The sequence below is a fragment of the Chiloscyllium punctatum genome, chromosome 39, assembly GCF_047496795.1.
Source record: "Chiloscyllium punctatum isolate Juve2018m chromosome 39, sChiPun1.3, whole genome shotgun sequence".
NCBI lineage: Eukaryota > Metazoa > Chordata > Chondrichthyes > Orectolobiformes > Hemiscylliidae > Chiloscyllium > Chiloscyllium punctatum.
Window position 1 is genome coordinate 44,557,042 of NC_092777.1, and position 21,087 is coordinate 44,578,128.

General features: G+C 38.0%; 1 protein-coding gene across 2 annotated transcripts in view; it reads right to left on the reverse strand.

Moving 5' to 3' along the window:
* Window positions 1-21,087, reverse strand: part of tepsin (TEPSIN adaptor related protein complex 4 accessory protein) — a 39,359-nt gene that overhangs the window by 3,880 nt on the left and 14,392 nt on the right. For both annotated transcript variants that reach the window (XM_072558576.1, XM_072558578.1), the window contains exons 5-11: window positions 13,540-13,607; window positions 13,269-13,353; window positions 8,881-8,952; window positions 2,808-3,008; window positions 2,322-2,490; window positions 1,500-1,613; window positions 297-375 (exon numbers count right to left, since the gene is read on the reverse strand). In XM_072558576.1, the coding sequence (XP_072414677.1) occupies window positions 297-375; window positions 1,500-1,613; window positions 2,322-2,490; window positions 2,808-3,008; window positions 8,881-8,952; window positions 13,269-13,353; window positions 13,540-13,607 (788 nt within the window). The remainder of the gene's footprint in view (window positions 1-296; window positions 376-1,499; window positions 1,614-2,321; window positions 2,491-2,807; window positions 3,009-8,880; window positions 8,953-13,268; window positions 13,354-13,539; window positions 13,608-21,087) is intronic.

Genomic DNA, 21,087 nt, shown 5'->3' on the forward strand with positions numbered 1-21,087 from the left:
TCCTAAATTAATCTGATTATCTGAAATACATGGTCAGATATTTAAGGTTTTTTTGTTTCCAATTTTATGAGTTGCTGGTATTGTAGTATCTCACTACTACAACTTCTAGACGACTAGAGGTAAAGTGTCAAATCTAAGGGTTCATTCGAAAGTGGTTATTAACCTGACTTTTTTGAATAGCAAGTCTGAGAAAAATGATAGACATGAATTTATCTTGTGTCCACATGTCAAAGTGCTTTGCGTATGATTATTTGCTCTGGAACTAAGAACTTAAAATAAATTTTTAAAGAAAATACCATATTGACAGAGTGAGAGGGATCTTTCAGTTTCTCATTGAGAAGCTCCACAACCACTTCACAGTTCAGTAATCCACATCTAAATTTGGGAAGAGAAAGATAATGAATGAAAACATAATGAATTTTACAAGAAATAAAGGCCCAGAACAAAGTTTGAAACTGTTCAGTAGGTAAATTGGTCAATGCTGAAAACATCTTTGAAAACATTTTTCTTCAATGAGTAGCAATGTTATTGACGTCAGATGGAGGAGGATCATGACATAAGAATGTTTCATCAAAACACATGACAGGCTTGATGAATTAGCTTTTTTTGTCACTTTCCCATTCACGTTTATTAAATTAAGACTTTTCCTCACATTATAATTGACTCAATTAATTCCTCAGAAGCATTGGGCAAGCTGGAAAAACTCAGCAGGTCTGGCAGCATCTGTGGACAGAAATCAGGCTTAATGTTTCAGGTCAGCATTAATTCCTAGTTATATCAGTTCTGAAAAAGGGTCACTCGACCCAAAATGTTAACTGATTTCTCTCCACAGACGCTGCCAGACCTGCTGAGCTTTTCCTGCAGTTTTTGTTTTTGCTTCTTATATACAGCATCTGTAGTTCTTTTGGGTTTTTAAAAATTAGGATCAAATCCTGGAGCTGCCTTTCCAGCACAACTGTGGACTTACCTGTGGACTACTCAGTTCACCTTCTCAAGGGCAACTTGAGATGGGCAACAAAGGTTTGCCAGTGAAAGAATAAATAAAATCTATTTGCATAGCCTAATTAAGTGATATCACTGTAAAACCAATGGGAAATGCACTGACATGGTGAGCCTAAATTTAAATCAGTTAGCACAATGGATATTCTCCAGAATAGCAATTTTGATAGCTGTTCTGAGCTCCACATTACAAGTACTTTATTTAGGTTTTTTTTGAGAGAATTATTTCAGAACAAATCACACCAGAGCATTTTCTTAATAAGATGAGTGAGAATAATCAAGGTGCCTTATTAAAACTTACAATTCAAAACTTCAATCAGAGGAGTGTTGAATTAAAAAGTTAGGACTACGATCCTGGATTATATTCTTATGGGCATTGCAGTTTGCAACCAATTATCCATTTCAGTGTAAGTCAGAAATTTCAAAGTTTGCTGGTTTTTACTTATCCCAGAAAGTCAAAGTGGTTTAGTCAAAGGGCTCATTAATATAACCATACTCACTCTTTGATAAAATGTTGTGTTTCTTCTCTCGTCAAAAATACTTTCGAGCCTTGGATCAGGTTGTTTACCAAGGTTATTTCCTGAATGCAGTCATTGAGGTTTATTGATTCAACTCTGTCGAATAGAAATCACACAGCTATCAGTTGAATAACACAACTTTAATTTGCAAAACATTCCTAGAATAAAATCAATTACAGTCTTGTTTATCTTGAAATGTTTACTGAATCATACTGAGACTAAAATATTCACTGTTGATTTTAGCGAAGTAAGAAATTTTAAAAAGTAGATGCTTATTATAGCATTTTAACCACTTTATTATTAAAACGTTGAATTAAGAACTGAAGGTATCAGAAAGATGAATTGAACTTGTGGATGCATATATCTATACTGACAGCCCACTATCAAAACTCAGACAAATGACTACAACTAAACATGAAAATCTTAATTACAGGGATTTTGAATATTTTACAAACTTCTGCTCACATTGTATAGAATTACAATCTTCTCTAATTTTCAATACTGCGTAGAAATTCAATCAGACAAAAGTAATGACTGAAACGTGTAGCATTTTCACACAAAAACCGTAACATAACATTTGCTATACAGAATCCTCAGTAGAAACAAGAAACTCTTTCAGCATGCTTTTCTGTTCCCACACCTCTAACCGGTATGGTTTTTAAAAATCTTTTTGAATATAATTGTCACTGCATTGTGATCAGAAAACAATTTTCATTTAAAACACACAAGTTTGTAAATGTACTTAACTTCACTATAGTCTGGCACTAAAATAGCTCATTAATATTCTGTTAAATTTTCATTTACCTTTCCATCAAGTCTCCACTCTCTCTGCTGCCCCCCGACTGGCTGTCTGTACTTGTTTTACAGTTGCTGCCATCCGAGATATAATTGGTCTGTGAGGACTCCTGGGAACTGTGCCCACTGTCACTTTCTTCCCAGCCTCCCCCTGGCAGACCAGGTTTATGATGAATCACTGCAAAGGAAAATGAACCATAATGATACCCAAGCCAAAATTACACCTCTTCTGTGCACCATGTTCTAAATGCTTCCAAAGGAATTTGTGTTCGCTCTTCACTGTTATTACATGCCAAGCAACCTTAAATCAAAGTTAGTGTAAAAAATATCTTCTGCTTTGTTTTTAGGTTAAATTCTGATTAGCTTGGCTCCAACAGGAGAATAGGATACATGGGGAATTACTTCACAGTCTTTTATATTGACCAGAAGTGCATTGTTTAGATGTGAGTGTTCATGAATGAATTAATCCATTGTAACTTCTGAAGACCGACTTGCCTTTTGTACTGTGTCTAGCAACAGGACTTTTAGGAATTGGCTTCACTTGTTTTGCTTCAGAGGCTGCTGACAATACTGGCTCGTAGCCCTCAACATGATAACGGCTTCCACAATTTTTGGGGCAATCTTGAGGAAGTACAGCATTCGCCATAACCTCTGCTGCTTTCTGTATCTTATTAAGAATTGCATCACTGGTAGAACCTGATAATGAAAGAAACATTATTTTTAATTTCTGATTACGATTTAACAGTCAGACTCATTAAAAAAAAGAAAAATATAGAAAATAGAAGTAGGTAATTAGGGCCTTTGAACCTGCTCCTCCACTCAACATGATCAAGGCTGATCATCCAAATCAGTCCCCTGTTTCTGTTTTCTCCCTATACCCTTTAGCCCTAAGAACTCTATCTAACTCCTTCTTTGAAACATTCAACGTTTGGCCTCAACCTCTTTTTGTGGCAGGGAATTCCACAGGGCTCACCACTCTCTGGGTGAAGAAATTTCTCAGCTCAGTCCTATATGGCCGACCCCATATTCTTGAACTTGACCCATGGTTCTGGACTCCCTGCTCATTAGAATATTCGTTCTGCATTTGCCCTGTCCAGTCCTGTTAAACTTTATAGGTTTTTGAGACTCCCCCACCTCATTGTTCTGGACTCTCGTGGGGGGAGGCGATGGCTACATGTATTATTGCTGGACTGTTGATCTAGAGACTAGGGAATATTGTGAAAATCGGAGTTCGAATCCTAATATGGCAGATGGTGGAATTTGAACTCATAATAAAAAAAAGACTCTCAAAATGACCATGAAATGGTTGTTGGAAAAAACCATCTGGTTCACTTTTAGGGAAGGAAACTGTCATCTTTATCTGGTCTGGCCTACATGTGACTAAAAATCCACCGCAATTTCCCTCTGGGCAATAAATGCTGGCCTAGCCAGCGATATTCTCATCCAATAAGTGAATAAAAAAAGGTTACCAGGTCTAAGGGTTTATTGGCTTTAATTCCATCAATTTCCCCAACACCATTTACCTGCTCCCTCTCACAAGATCCTGTGTTCCTCAACATTTTTGGGAGTTTAATTGTGTCCTTTGTGAAACCAATATATGTATTTATTTGATTTGCCATCTCTTTGTTCCCATTATAACTTCCTTGTTTCTGACTGTAAGGGATCTACATTTGACTATCAAAACTTTTGCATCAGTTTGTATGTTTTCTGCACTCTTAACATTACACTCTTTTCCCCCTATTAAACAATTTCTTTGCCCTCCTTTGCTGAAATCTAAACTGGTCACAATTCTCGGGTCTGCAGCATTTTATGGTTGATTTCCAGGCTCCTTCTCTGGATCTTATACTATCTCAAATTCCCCTTGTGAGCTATGGTTGGGCTACCTTTCCCATTTTAGTTATGTGCCAGACAGGAGTAAACAACTGTTGTAGTCCCATGTCATAGAGTTGTACAGCATGGAAATAGACCTTTCAGTCCAACTCGTCCATGCCAATCAGATCTGCTAAATTCATCTAGTCTCATTTGCCAGCTTTGGCCCATTTCCCTCTAAACCCTTTCTATTCATATATCCATCCAGATGCCTTTTAAATGCTGTAATTGCACCAGTTTCTACCACTTCCTCTGGCAGCTCATTTCATACACACACCATCCTCTGCATAAAAACGTTGCTCCTTAGGTCCCATTTAAATCTCACCTTAAATCTATGCCCTCTAATTTTGGGCTGCACTATCCTGAGGAAAAGATCTTGGCTATTCACCCTATCCATGGCCCTCATGATTTGATAAACTTCAATAAGATCACACCTCAGTCTCCGACGCTCTAGGGAAAATAGCCCCATCATATTCAGCCTCTCCCTATACGTCAAACTCTCCACCCTGACAACATCCTTGTAAATATTTTCTGAACCTTTTCAAGTTTGACAACATCTTTCCTATAGCAGGTCGACTCGAATTGAATGCAATATTCCACTAACGACCTAACCAATGTCCTGTACTGCCACAAGATGACTATCCAACTCCTATACTCAATGCACTCACCAAAAAAGGCAAGCATACCAAACATTTTCTTCACTATCCCATCTACCTGACTCTACTTTCAATGAACTATGAACCTGCACTCCAAGATCTCTTTATTCAGCAACACTCCTCAGGACCTTACCAATAAGTGTATAAGTCCTGCCTTGATTTGCCTTTCCAAAGTGCAACAACTCACATTTATCTAATAAATCTCCATCTGCCACTCCTTGGCTCATCTGATCAAGGTCTCATTGTACTGAGGTAACCTTTTCGGCTGACAATTATACCACCAATTTTGGTGCAAACTTACTAATCATACACATTCAAATCATTTATATAGATGAAAAAATGCAGTGACCCAACACAGATCCTTGTGGCCCACTGCTGGTAACACTCTGAAAAGCAACCCCCCACCACCACCCTCTGTCTCCTACCTTAGAGCTAGTTCAGTGTCCAAGTGTGTTCTTTAAATGTTTGTCATTGCCTATTCACTATTGTCTCAATAAGTAACATTTCCCAATTTATCATAGCCACCTCCCACATCAGACCATTGTAGCTTCTTTTATTTAAGTTTCAGGACCTTAGTCTTAGAAACAACTACATCAGTTTCCACCTTAATGAAGGATTCTATCATATTATGGTAACTCTTTCCCAAGGTGTCACACACAGCTGGATTACCAATTTTCCTTTCTCATTATATAATACCCAGTCTAGGATATTTTCTACAGAATAAAAGACAAAACCAAACCATGCAAATACTGGAAATCCGAAACAACAACAGAAATTCCTGGAAAAACTCAGCAGGTCTCTCAGCATATATGAAGAGAAAGTCGAGTTAATGTTTTGGGTCTAGTGACCATTCTTCAGACCCTTCTCTAGGTGGCTTCTTGGATTTATTGATCCAAAAGACAATCCTGGACACACCCCAGAATTCTTTCTCTACTGTACTGTAACCAATTTAAGTTGTCCTGTCTATATGCAGATTAAATCATCCATAATTACAGCTTGCATCCCTAATTTCGTGTTTAATGATTCCCCAACATTACCACTACAGATCTATATACAATCCTAACAAACCCTTGGTGTTTCTAAGTTTTTCCAATACAGATTCTACTATACCAGAGCTAATAACTTGCCTTATTCAAATTAATGATCTCTTTAACCAGCAATGCCATCCCACTACCTTTTTGGCTTTTGTTTGTCCTTCCTAAAAACTGAGGAAGATTGGAAATTTAGTTTCCATCCCTATTCACCCTGCAGCCAAACCCTATAATCCCAAATACATCATACTGTTTATATCTATTTGCAAGGATAATCCATGCAGTTTACTGATAATTCTCTATGCATTAAGACATAAGGCCTTGAGGTCTTTTTAACATTCTAAGTCCCATTCATATTATTTTGCACTGTGTTCTTGTTTGATTATTGCACTTTAATTTTCTGTCATTACTTTTCTTATTTCTCATTCTGTCTTTTATTCTTGTGCTGGTTTCCCTCTCCTCTCTCCCTGTATAGGTTCCTATCCCCCTGCTATTTTAGTTTAAAGCCTCTCGAACACACTCGCAAATACATAAGTTCTGGTCCTGGCCCAGGTGCAACTTATGCAGCTTGTCCTGGTCTCCCAGGACTGATCCCAATGTCCTAGGAATCCAAAACCCTCCCCCTCCCTTGCACCATCTCTCCAGCCACGTATCCATGTGACTCAGTAATGACCACAAGATACAAGCTGAGACAACTTCAGTGTTGATAAATTCAGTTGCAAGGTTTGTAGCTCAGGTTGAGGTTTAGGGTGTAGGTTTGCTTGCTGCCCTGTAGGTTTGATATCCAGACATTTCATTACCTGGCTAGGTAACATTTTCAGTGGCGACCTCCAAATGAAGCAAAGCTGTTGTCCCCTGCTTTCGATTTGTGTGTTTGTCCTGGATGGGTTACCTGGTGTTTGTGGTGATGTCATTTCCTGTTCGTTTTCTGAGGGGTTGATAGATTGTATCAGATCTATGTGTTTGTTTATGGCGTTGTGTATGGAGTGCCAGGCCTCTAGGAATTCTCTGGCATGTCTTTGCTTAGCCTGTCCCACAATTCTACGGACTACCAAAAATCCATAAACCAGGAGCCCCCTTAGACCCATAGTCTCACTACCCAGAACACTAACTTACAGACTGGCCAAAGAACTACACGCAGGACTGAAATACCTAGTAGAAGAGTCACAGCACTCCATCCACTCCACCCAGGAATTCCTAAATATCATCAAAAACACCAAAATAGAGGAAGACGAAACAATGATCTCATTCGACGTAACAGCACTGTTCACCTCCATCAACATCGACCTGGCAAAGGAAACACTCACCACACTTTTAGAAGAGACCATCATACACACCCCAACCACCTTCAATCACATTATCAACGAAAACATCATGAAGCGAGTGGACCTGTGCCCCACCACCCATTTCACCTTCAACAACATAATCTACAACAAACCAATGGCACACCCATGGGATCTCCGCTATCAGGATTCATAGCAGAAGCGGTAATGCAAAGACTAGAACAAACAGCCCTACCAACCATCAAACCAAAAATCTGGGTCTACTATGTATATGACACCTTTGTCATCACGAAACAAAACAAGATAGAAGAGACATTTAACATCATCAATAACACCCTCACAGGCATAAAGTTCACCAAGGAGGAAGAAACCGACAACAAACTCACATTCCTGGATGTCACAGTCAAAAGAAAGGACAAGAGAGAATTATAAACCTGCGTATACAGAAAACCAACAAACACTGACCAAATACTTAACTACACCAGCAACCATCCCAACACACACAAACAAAACTGTATCAGAACACTATTCCAAAGAGCCACCACACACTGCAGCACAGACGAACTTCGGAAAACAGAGGAGAACCACCTATACAACGTATTCAAGAAGAACGGATACTCAAAAAATACAGTCCGCAGATTCCTCAAGAACAAACCACGACAAGCAGACCAAACACAGCTAGAAACCCTAACCACCTTACCACACATCAAAGAAGTTTCAGAAATGACAGCCAGACTACTAAGACCCCTCGGAATCCTAGTAGCACACAAACCCACCAACACTCAAACACAAACTAACAAACTTAAAAGACCCAGTACAACCCATGGACAAAACCAACGTCATCTACAAACTTCCATGCAAGGACTGCCACAAACACTACATAGGACAAACAGGAACAAAGTTAGCCACCAGGATACACGAACACCAGCTAGCCACAAAAAGACACGACCCTCTTTCCCTCGTAGCCCTACTCACGGATGAAAAAAAACACCATTTCGACTGGGACAACACATCTATCCTGGGACAGGCTAAGCAAAGACATGCCAGAGAATTCCTAGAGGCCTGGCACTCCAACCACAATGCCATAAACAAACAGATAGATCTGGATACCATCTATCAACACCTCAGAAAACGAACAGAAAATGACATAACCACAAACCCCAGGAACCCCATCCAGGACAAACACATAAATAGAAAGCAGGAGACAACAGCTTCGCTTCACTTGGAGGTCACCACTGATGATGTTACCTAGCCAGGTGGTGAAACGTCTGGATATCAAACAAACAGCGCAGCGAGCAAACCTACACCGTAAATTCAGTTACTTATATCTTAGAAAAGCACATTTTTACCACACTCCAATCTATATCATACTGGTATTGCCATTTCTGTTTATGTAAACATGAAACAACTCTTTGGTCTGTCACCACTCTGTGCTTTGGGAAACATTTATTTTTATAGTGTTACCCATTCCTGGGGTCAGCACATTAATTATTACGCTAATTAATGTGCTTACAATGGCACTGTTAAGATTACTGCAGAAAGATATGATATTTTCAAGTTTAGCGTCAATCCAATTATCATCAAATGGCATCTTGAAAAATCAAGAAATGGAGCCTACGCCAGGATATCCTAACCTAGACAGGAGAATGTATAATTCATGATTAAATTGCTGACTGCATTCTTTTAGATAAGGCTGAAGTAATCTGCAGCAATCTGTTTCTGCACTTACCTGAAAGAATTTTCCCTGCTGTGTTCCCAAAGCCTTGCATCGTTGTGCCAGATGAAGGACTTGAACCCATTCCTATAGAAAAGAAAAATCAAAACTTATCTTGCCAATTAATTCCACTAAACTTTGCATTGCACTGTACTTATAAGAGTATATTCAGAATACTGAGTTTAGCATTTGATCTTAAAATATCTTAAACTTGGATCAATTTTTACTCAATGAGGCTTTTAGTTGAATTGTAATAAATTAAGTATGACGAGAAATCGGGAAATTAAAGAATCTATGGAAAATTGCTTTGTTTAAAAAAAGCAAAGGTTAAACAATTTCAGTTTCCGACCGTGGAATTATTAGATGCCAAACCCCTACAATACCAACTTTTGGGGAAGAACTCTGAGCAATTAAGAAATAGGAAAGATAATAGGAGCGAAAATGTGCATTCATTATTAATTATATACATTAAATATCAAAGAAACGTATAAAATTAATTGCAAGTTGATTTTGGATTCAGCCATTACATATAAAAATGTGCCATTACCCAACATCTTGCTCATTACTGAGAAAGATGAATAATCAATTAGCAGAATTCACAGTTTCAGTAAGGTTCAAAAGAACAAAGAAAGATGGCAATATAAATCAAGGAACTTAGAAGATGTCAGAATTGGCTTAAGTTTGCAAAGGTATGCAAGGTGGAAGTCATAAGGTCCCAAAAAAGTGATAAAGGAGGAAGTATTATAGTGTGTAGATTTCTACAACTTAAGAATGAAGGGAAGAAGGAAAGCATGCATTGGTAATATTTTGAAATAAGGCACTAATCTGCAACAAGAAAATTAAGTTTCATGTCAACTCAAAAGCAAAATATTACAAATCCTGGAAGTCAGATATAAAAGCATTCACAAACTCTGGTGGGTCTGCTACACATTTTGAGCATTTTTGGCTTTTATCTATGTTAACTCTTTTTTTGTTTACCAGGTAGCTTACCCTAAGCAAACCTCATCTGCAACTAGAATTGTTATTCCTCAAAGTTGGAGTCTTAGTTAATATCAAAGTGAGACAATTCTTCTTTACAAATCATATTAACTTTAATGATCTAATTTAAAAATAAACAAGTAGACAAGGGCTCATCATGTACAGGTAGTATCCCTAGTTCTGAGCCAGTAAGTCCAGTTTCAAGTCCACCTATCCCAGATATGTACCAGACATTCTCCATTCAGGTTGATTGAAATAATTGCACAGGAGCTTGTAGCTTATGTTCCCTCCAATTTCTGCTGCTGCACAGACTCCAGGGGCTGTGTGACAATGAATTTTGGAAGTGGAAGTCAATGGGGCACACTAAACGGCCATTCAACTTAGAGAGAACATGGCTGTGACACAGTGATGATGTTTCTGCTTTTGGGTCAGAAGTGTTCAAGTCCAACCTGCTCCAGCATTGTGAGAGGACATGTCTGAACAGGTTGATTAAAACTTTCTATACAACCGCAGAAGGGCTTTTGTGGTGCAGTAACAATATTCCTACCAGAAGGCCTGGGTTCAAGTCCCAAGTGCTCCAGAGCAGTGTCATAAAATGTCCCAACAAGTTGATTAAAATAACTCTAAAAGCTGTGAAAATATAGGCCACAAGATACAGGAGCAGAAATAAACCATTCAACCCACTGAGTCTGCTCCGCCATTCAATGGGTTGACATATTTCTCAACCCATTGTCCTGCCTTCTTCCTATAAACTTTGATCCCCTTTAGATTATTAAAAACAGTGAACAATTTAAGTTTAAACAGTAATTTATAGATTCTGACATTGTTTAAATTAGAGTGAATGGATGCATTAGAATAGACCAAAATTTAGAAACTCATCAGAAAATCATGTCAGTTTTGCCCATATGAAAAATAAGTTGCCACAATTTCCACTGTTTAAGATAAATAAAAAAAACAGTAAATTTCTTATGGTGTTGCTCATAAACAAAAAAAAAAGAAACTTTTGCCTTTACTTCTGATCCCTTTTTTGCTTATCTCCATTCTACTTCTGAGTTTTTTTTGTTTCCAATCTTTCAATCTAAAATGTTACAGAAAAGTCAAACGAATTTCATAATATACAGCTCATTACGCTCTTAGCAGAATTTCACCAAGTTAGAACAATCTACTGGGAGGAATAGTCCAGCAATCTTGCACCCACTGGTCACAGAATGTTTTCTCAACTTCTCTCCCTCAGGAAGACTGCTTACGAAACACATGAGCCACAAGCTCAATGAGCTATGTCTGAAAAGCCAAAATAGAACTGCAGATGGTCTATAATAGTGTCCATTTAAATTCTTTGGCTTAATTTCATACTTTGAAAAACATTTGGTAATATTGGGATACAATCTTCTAGCCTTTGGATATTGCACTTGTTAAAATGTTTTTAACATGCAAAATGGAACCACAACTGAGGCAGCGCCGTGTGGTGCCAAAATGTTAAAATTCATATAAACAAACTCCAGTACTGAATTCATGAGCTTGTCTTGGAATTTTTAGTGAATCCTGATGCACTAAAGCTCTAATGCCACAGCATCTGACATTTAGTAAATTAATCTAATGAACTAAGCTAACATCTCCATGAATGAAAGGCAAATCACTGGAGAAGACAAAAACTGATTTTTGCGTGCGTAAAGTTCTTTTTGGTATTAAAAAATGAGAAAAGCTGATTTATTTCCAACATTGTAGTTTACAGCATGTACAACATAGTTATCGGTGACTTTAATCTGTGCATAGAATGAACAAACAAATTACACTTGGGGAGCCCAGGTTTTTGGAGTGTCTCAGGCTGGTTTTCTAGAGCAGCATTTTGAAGAGCTGAGTAGCAAACAGACTATTTTGGAACCAGTATTATGTAATGAAAATGTGACCATTTATAATTAATTAATAAGTAATTAGTAATCAGGTTATAAAATAATCTTTAGGGATGAGTGACCACATTAGGAGATAATTTTACATAACGTTTGAAAATGAGGTAGTTCAATCTGAAGCAAGAGTGTTAAATTTAAATGAAGGGAATTATGAAAGCATTTTGTACATGTTAGCTGAGCTGGCATGACTGTACTTGGGTAACTAGCCACAAAAAGACATGACCCTCTCTCACTAGTATCTTTACACATGGATGAGGAAGGACATCACTTTAACTGGGACAACACAAACATCCTCGCTCAAGCCAAACAAAGACACACACTAGAATTCCTGGAAGCATGGCATTCCAATCGGACCTCTCTATCAATGAACACATCGAGTTAGACCCCATCTCCCACTCCCTGAGAAAAGGAAAAAGGAAGTGACCACCACAGGAAATGACATCACCAACCTATATATATATATATATATATATAGGAATTATCACCAATAGGAATTATCTGCAAAGGGACTTGGGTGTCCTTGTCAACAAGTCATTGACAGCTAACATGCAGATGCAGCAAACTATTAAGAAAGCGAATGGAATGTTAGCCTTTACTACTGAGTTCAGGAGTGCATGCGAAACTGATTAGACCATACTTGGTGTACTGTGCGCAGTTTTTGCCTTCTTATCTGAAGAAAGATATTATCATAGTGGGAGTGCAATTGAGGTTCATCAGATTTTTTCCTGGGGTGATGGAACTGCCCTGTGAAGAGAGATTGGGCAAACTGGGCCAGTATTCTCCAGAGTTTTGAACAATGAGAGGTGATCTCATTGAAACCTACAAAATATTAAAAGAATAAACAGGGTAGATGTAGGCAAGAAGTTTCCCCTGACTGGGGAGCCTAGAACCAGGGGCTTAAAAATAATTGTTGGGAGGGAATCCATTTTGGACCAAAGAAAGGAAAACTTTCTTTTACTCAAAACGTGGTCAATCTTTTGAATTCTCTACTCCAGAGTGTGTGGAAGATAAGTTTTAGATCATATTTAGAGGTTGAAAAAGTTTTGGGTATAATTGATATCAAGTGTTGTAAGGATAGTGTGGGTAAAAACATTCATCTGTCAAGATCATTCTAAATGGCAGATCAGACTCAATGTGTTGAGTGGCCGACTCTTGCTTCTATGTTCCTATTACATATCACATATGGCCCATAAGAATCCTTACTTTAAAAATAACCAGTTCCCCGTGATTACGCTGCAAAAAGAAATCAAGGTGTACTTGAAACATTAACTCGTTCCTCTTCCACTGATGCTGCCAGACCTGCTGAGCTTCTCCTGCACTTTCTGTCTTAATTTCAGACCTCCACTCTTGCAAAGTTTTTCGCTTTCATATAGATTGTGGACTTGACTACACCAAATATTTACAATTAGTTGACTGAAGACTCTAATACAGTATCATTTCAATGCAAGAATATGTAAGACGAATTATAAAACGATTTGAGGGCTTGTATATCTTGCCAAATTTATGAACAAGATTTACCTGTCTGCAGATATGATCTGGAAGGGGACAAATTGGATGAGGCTTGATATGGCAAAGCATCAGAGAACAACAAATTTGCTAAATCCTGCCAAGGGAAAAGTAGACATTAATCACTGGTCTCAGGGACTCCAGAACCCATTTTCTGTACCTCTCTCAAAACATGTAGCATAAATTAAGAAGCACCGCATAGAACTGATATTCTCCAAGTTCCGAACAACAGACTTTTGAAAACATTTAAAATGATTGGACCTAGACTTAAGAAAGTAAATACCTCAGCAGTTGTTCGGACCCTCTGATATAGGGCATTTCCATGAAGCACATCTGGAGGCCCACTAAAAACTAGCAGGAAAGAAATGCAATAAATAATCAGAAGCTACAGGACAGAAAACAGTCAGGGCATGAAATTTATTTCATGAATAAGACCAACCTTTAAAACATTGCTGAGTGAGTCATTGCTTTCCTCATGAAGAAAACTGTAAACATTTTATAACAATTTTCTTCTCGGTTTCAAATGATATATATTAATTTTAAAATTAGGCATGTAAATTATTCTAGATATTTAGCTATTTATCAAGGACTAACTTAAACCATGAAAAACCTATTAAAAATATATTGCCAGGTAAGGAAAAGGGATTTGTGGTGTCTGAAACAAACTTGAGCATCGACATTCTGAAATCTTCACTGAAAACAATGAAATAAGGTACTTTGACATTGTCTCTTTAGATAATGAGAGAAAGTGAGGACTGCAGATACTGGAGGTCAGTTGAAAAGTGTGGTGCTGGAAAAGCACCACAGATGCTGCCTGACCTGCTGTACTTTTCCAGCGCCATACTTTTCGACTCTCGTTTGATAATATTGGGCTGTAAAGTCAATCCTCAAATATTTTTCAACAGCCAGAATGGAATATAAAAATGATTATAAACAGTTATATTGTACATAATAGAAACGACGGGTGTTCTGCCTACCAGTTGGAAAATTACCTTTAGAAGGGCAAACTCTGTTTCGAGGTAATTACAAACCTAACCAGTTAATGTTGGGTCTCCCACACAATTAAGTCCTGAGCAATGCAGACATTTCACCCCCGAGTGCTGCATGCCTATTAGAAGGCAGCAGCAGCTCTCCAGTACCAGCAGTGCCAACGGGAGTGGTGGCTAACGCTGGCAAAATACTCAGGCTTGCAGAATTCATTGACCATGGATTTCTAGATGAAGCTGAGTGTGGTTGGGTTAGCAGTGGCAGGGATGATGGAAGTTTAGAAGCAAGTAATAATTCTGGCCTTCTCAATTAGATATAGATAGGGTGCTTCATTCTCAACCATTCTCCCCACACTCTCTATCATTAGGCCAAAGGTAGACCCATCAGATTTACTCGGCTATCTCCCCACATGGTGACTCTTCTATCCATCACTGTTTAATAAGGTCTTTAAGTGGCCACCTAACAGTCTCAATTGGTCTCCAGGTGAGAAGGCTGCCCACTACCTTTCCTGCCCTCAGCTCAATCACAGCGAAGCAGAAAGGCGACCAGGTGCCCACAGCACACCCTCTGCCCATGTGATCAATGATCACTCCTAAACTTGCACCTAAGGGTGGATTCAAATTCGAACTGATATATATCAATAACTTCCTAACAGCCAAAACCATTTTTCACATTTTCCTATTTTTGTTCAGTTACTAATAATCAATAGGATCAATAATAGGCTGGCATTCCTTTTCAATGAGCTGTTATTCCTTCATTTCTCAACCAAACAACTCATTATTTTCAATATTTGCTGAAAGCCTATTTTGCTTAATGTCTTTCAAAAATATTGTCAAAGTAAAATTCTGATTATTACTATTTCTGGCATCCAACTGTTATATCCAATGTCCACCTAATAAAGTAATTTTATTTCATACTTAATTTAACCTTTAGTTCAAATTTGCTATGGCGTTGCAATTACACTATTCTTTCCTTTTTCTGTTCTAATACTAAAGAGGTGATCTTCATAAGTTGCATCCACTGACTCCAGCTTTTGTTAAAAAAGGTTTGCTGGTCTATTCCTTTCTCCAACTTACCTTCTTTTGACAATGAGTACTAAATGTCTAGGCTGTACATTCTAATTGAGCATCATGACTTACCTTTTTTAAAATCCTTCCACATTCTTATCTTATGCTACATGATGCATTCTTTGTCCTTTGACAGTCGTAGTCTTACTTCATACAACATCATTGTTTGTTCTAAGCCTTTACTCAACAGCAACTATCTTCATAATAGAACTATCATCATAATAAAACTGTCTTCATGCATATTTTTACAAGACATTTTGGCCTATTTGTTTAATCTGGTAATATTGCTAAACTCCTTTGTATTGCAATCAACAGTCATAACAGATGCAATTATGATCTCATCCACAACTCATTATGATTCAAAGATCTAATTTAGCTAAACTGTGAAGTCGAGATAATCATATTTTAGAATGTAATTTGTGTTCCACCACACAATCTTCAGAATAACTCTAAAGGAGGGGCACCAGAAGTTTCATGGAGGTTTTGCAGAAGACAGAAGGTAAAATTGTATCATTGTCTTATTAGCATTGCTTTAAGAAAACTTTGGTTCATTCCTACAGAATGTCTTCATACATTGAATTCAGTCACCTACTGAATTCTGACGAAGGCATGGAAAATACTTCATTTTTTGTGAACTTACAATTTCTGATAAAAATATCTTCCCTGACACACCTCCTCTCTTCCTCTTCAAATCATCAGAATCATTTTAAATGAACAACATACAGGTGGAGGTTAGATTGAGATGTTCTGCTCATCGGCAGGATTTTGTTTTCATAATTATTCATTCAGAGGAATATGGACATCAGTATGCTTGGAGACCATTTACTGCCAAGCCCTAAATGCCCTTGACAAGGTGGGGTGAGCCATCTTCTTGTATCACTACAGTATACTTAATGTAGATACTTTACTGTGGTGTTACAAAGGGAGTTCTAGAATTTTGATCCAGCGGCACTGAAGGAACTGTGAAATATTTCCAAGTCAGCCCTGTGAGTAGCTTCAGGGGACTTGCAGATGGTACATTTGCTGTTCTGTCCTCCTGGATAATAGAGGTGACAGATTTGGAAGATGCTGTCAAAAATGCTTTGGTGAGTTGCTGCAGTGAGTCTTGTAGATGGTATACACTACTACCAATGTGTGTCAGAGGCAGAGGATGTGAATGTTTAAGGTGATGGATAGAGAATCAATCAAAGGATTGCTTCTCCTGGATGGTGTCAAGCTTCAGGTTTTGCTGGAATTGGACTCATCCAGGCCAATAGAGAGTATACTATCAGATTGATTATTTAAGTCTTGTAGATAGTTAACAGGCTTTGGGGTAATAGGTGGTGAGTGGCTCACCATAGAATTCCCAGCCTCTGACCTGTTTTTGCAGCGACTGTATTGATGTGACTGAACAAGTTTGGTTTCTAATTTAGAATAACTTACGCATCTCTCTCTTGTTAGTCAGGAATCCTAATTATAAATCTCCGTATTAGCAAACTCTTTAGAACACAGAAAAATGGCAAAAATGTCTGAAATAAATAGATTGTGGATTTGCATTCATACTTCAGAATTGGTTGAATTTGTTGCAGTGGAAGCACTAAACAATGTTTATTATGACTTTATGGATGGTTTTACAATAATTCTGTAATATTAAAGGTTAGGGAAGTGTTTTTTGAAAACTTTTCAAAAATAATTATTATCCATGATTTGCATGGTGCAAACGTTAGTTGTCCCTTAACTGCCCAAGTCTGGATGCTATCCAGGTACTACTTCTTACAGACGCACACTTATTATATCTGAAAAAAATTGCTTTTGGTATTGATCTTTGCTGTATTAATTTTTCGAAGTACAACAAATGTACTGAGGCAGAGATGATTGACCAATAATGATAACCATCTTCCTTTGTGTAATGTATGACTCCAACTAATAGAAAATTTTCTACCTGATTTCCACTGACTCCAGTTTTGTTAGGGTTCCTTGATGTCACATTCAGTCACCTTGTGCCTCGATGTGACAAAAACTGAGTCTCATCTCACCTTTTGATTTCAGCTGTCCTTGCCTACGTTTGGACCAAGGCTGTGATGAGGTCAAGAGCTGCATAGGTGGAACCCAAAGTGAGCATCACTAACGAAGGTATTGCTGAGTAAGTGCCACTTGATAGCATTGTCAATGAGACTTTCCATCACTTTGTTGATGAATGCGAGCAGATTAACAGGGTGCTAATCAACCAGGTTGGATTTCTCCAGTTTTTTCTAGCCATCGAGTCCAGGCATAAAGCTGGGCAATTTTCCATACGATTCAGTAAATGCTAATGTTGTAACTGAAATTGATCAGCTTGGATCAGTTAGATTCAGAACACAAATCTTCAATGGAATTCCTGGAATGTTGTCAAGATCAAGATTGCAGTATACAAACAAATTGACTGAAAAGTTCAACTGTGATACTGGAGTCCTGAGGGACTCTGCATTATCCTGATTATTTGCTTTCCTATTTTTATCTCAGCTACAGACCTGGTAATAGTACAGTCACTTCTGTCACCAAGTCATTAATATAGTGTAAGTAACTATGGCCCCAGCACTGATCCCTGTGGCATTCCATAAGTTCCTGAAAATGTCCCCTTTATCCCACCTCTCTGTCTTCTAATAGTTAACTAGCCCTCCATCCAAATGAATATATTACTTCCAATACCAAGGGCTCTCATCTTATTTAAAGAGCCTTATGGAGAATATCTTATAGAATGCCTTTTGGATTCACAAATGTATTATATCTACCCATCTGTCTTGATCAATCCAGCTTGCCACCTCCTTCAGAAACACTAATAAATGCCTTAGGCATGATTTTCCCCTTCATCGAGCCATGAAGATTTCTTGATTGTATTATGTATTTCTAAATGGTTTACTATTGCACCCTTTATAAGAGATCCTATTATTTTCCCAATGACAGATGTTAAGATAGTTAATAGTTAAGTTTTTTAAATCTCCCTTCCTTTTCAAATAAAGATATTATATTAATAGTTTTCCAATGCTCTGAGGCATTCCTGGATTTAAAGATACTTGGAAGAGTAATACATTACCTTCACTATCTCTGTATCTGGTTCCTTTAAAATGTTAGGGTGAAACCCATCATATCCAGGGGACCTGATGGTCATTAGCTCCATTACTTTCCCCAGTACTTTTTCTCTAGTGATAGTTATTGTGATTATTTCCTTTCCCTCAACCCACCCTTTAGCCTTTGATTATCTAGCATTTTTGCAAAGTTATTAAATATAGTCTACCATGAAAACTAATACAAAGTACTTATTCAATTCCTCTGCCATCTCCTGGTTCCCAATTATTATTTCTCCAGCCCTGTTCTCTAAAAGGCCAATATTCACTTTGATCTCTCTCTTCCTTTATATACATTTATTGAAGCTCTTACTGTCTGTTTTCATATTAATTTGTCCTCAGTTTATTTTCTCTTTTATTTGCTCATCTTTTGTTCATTCTTACAACTTTCCCAATCCTCTAGTATACCAGTAATATTTGCCACATTGCATTTTTTTTTTCTTTCAACTTGACATATCTTGGTTAACCATGGTCAGTTCATCCTCTTGCTAGAACCCTTCTTCCTCACAGGGATAAATCAGTGCAAGTCAGGAACTATTTGTTTAAACGTCTGCCTTGCTCATCAACTCTTTTCTACTCCATTCCCTTCTCAGTCTACTCAGCCACCTCTGCCCTCATCCTTATTGTTTAGCACAATTGTGTCCAGACCAAGTTTCTCACTCTTAAACCAAATGTTAAACTGCACCATGTTATCAAGATTGTTCCCCAGAGGATCATTTACTCCGAGATTGTTTACTAAACATGCCTTATCACACATTATCAGATCCAATACAGCCTGATCTCTAGTTGGAGATACTGTATATTGTTCTCAGAAACTGTCCAAATACACTCTATGAAGATTTCTCCTTGTTGACCTTTGCCACTTTTATTTATCTAGTTAAATAAAGATTAAAGTCACCATGATTAAAGTATTGTCTTTTTAAATAACCTCAATCTCCTGTTGTTCTCTGTCCTAGAATACAGCTACTTTTAGAGGGCCTATAGACTACTCCCAGCAGCATATTCTTACTCAGTATATTCTAGGTGATTTTACCTCTATCCTTCTGGATTCCACATCATTTGATTCGAGATAATTTCATGTCATCATACTTATCGCATTTCCTACTAACAAAGCTACCCCTCTACCCTTCCAGGCTGTTCTTTTGAAATATCTTGATATTTTGTTCCCAGTTTTGGTCTCCTTGTAACCAGGTCACCATAATGGCTATGAGATCTATACCAATTAACCTCTAAATGTGCTGTTAATTTATTAATTTTGTTTAGAACACTGTGCATAATTAAATAATGAATCATTCATTTGCCTTCTTTCCCCCTTCTGACACTATTTGCTGTTTTTTTAATGCTTGTACACTCTTCCTTCTTGTCCCACTCTGAAATCATCGCCAGCAGATGCCCTGTAAAGTCGCCATATTCTTTCAGCTTGTAAATTCACTTATCCCCTTTTTTAACTTTCCCCAACCCCCAACATTAATTTAAAGTCTCTCTACAGACCTAGAAATTCAATTCACCATACAGTGGTCTTAGAGCAGTTCAGGTGAAGCCCAGACCATGAGAACAGCTCCCACCTACCCAGTGCTGGTACCTGTGACCTAGATCTGAAGCCTATTTCTACCACATCCCTCTTTAAACCATACATGCAACTCCCTGACATAAATTATCCTCTGCCGGTTAGTTCATGGCTCAGGTAGTAATCCTGAAATTACTATTTTGGAGATTCACATTTTACCTTAGCTCCGAACTGTTCAAAATTCAGCAGAGTTTCCTTTTTAGTTATATCAATGTTGTTGGTACCGACATGGACAAATACAACTGGATCCCTGCTCTCCCTCTCCAAGTTCCTCTCTAACCCTGAGGAGATGTCCTTAATTCTGGCAGAAGGCAAACAACACAGGCTTTGGGATTCAGTCACAGAACCTGCACAGAAAAGTATTTAATCCCTTAATTATACTGTTCACTAACAATACCATATTCGTATTTCCTTCATCACTTGCCTTCAGCGTTCACAATTTGATTTGGCAGAATTGCAGAACTTAGATCAGATCTATTGGTTGTGGTATTACTTTTCCCTGCCTGTCACATCCTACTTTTGCTGCATGCATTCTGGTGTTGCAGCTAATAGATTGATCTCTCATTTTTAGGTACGCCTGGTGCCGATCCTTGAATGTCTTCCTGCAATTTTCATTGAATCAGGCTTGATACAACAGCTTGATGATAATGATAAAGTGGGATATACCAGACCATGAGGTTATGGATTATGGTTTTATACAATTATATTGCTGATTATCCCCATTGCCAGAATTGTTACATCGGTTGCAATCAATCTCAATCAGCACAGGGATATAGCCATCTGAGATGACAGAAGGCATCCTCAATATTAAGATGGGACTCAGCTTCCACAAAAATGGTACAGGAGTAACTACTATCATTATGGTTATTTACAGATCGCAAGCACTATGGTCAAGTAGATATTTCCCCTCTTGTTGGATCTCATAAGAACTTTTGCAGACCTACTCTAACAGCCATGTCCTTTAGGACTCAACCAGCTTAGTCCATAATGGACTCTTTGTGATACCCATTGAACTCCCCCATCCTGGGTATAATCTGTGCGCTTGCCAATTTCCATTCTTCCTCCAATTGGTGTTCAACCTGGAGGAACACTGACTCTTAGCTGAGGAGGAAGGAGGGGACAGTAAA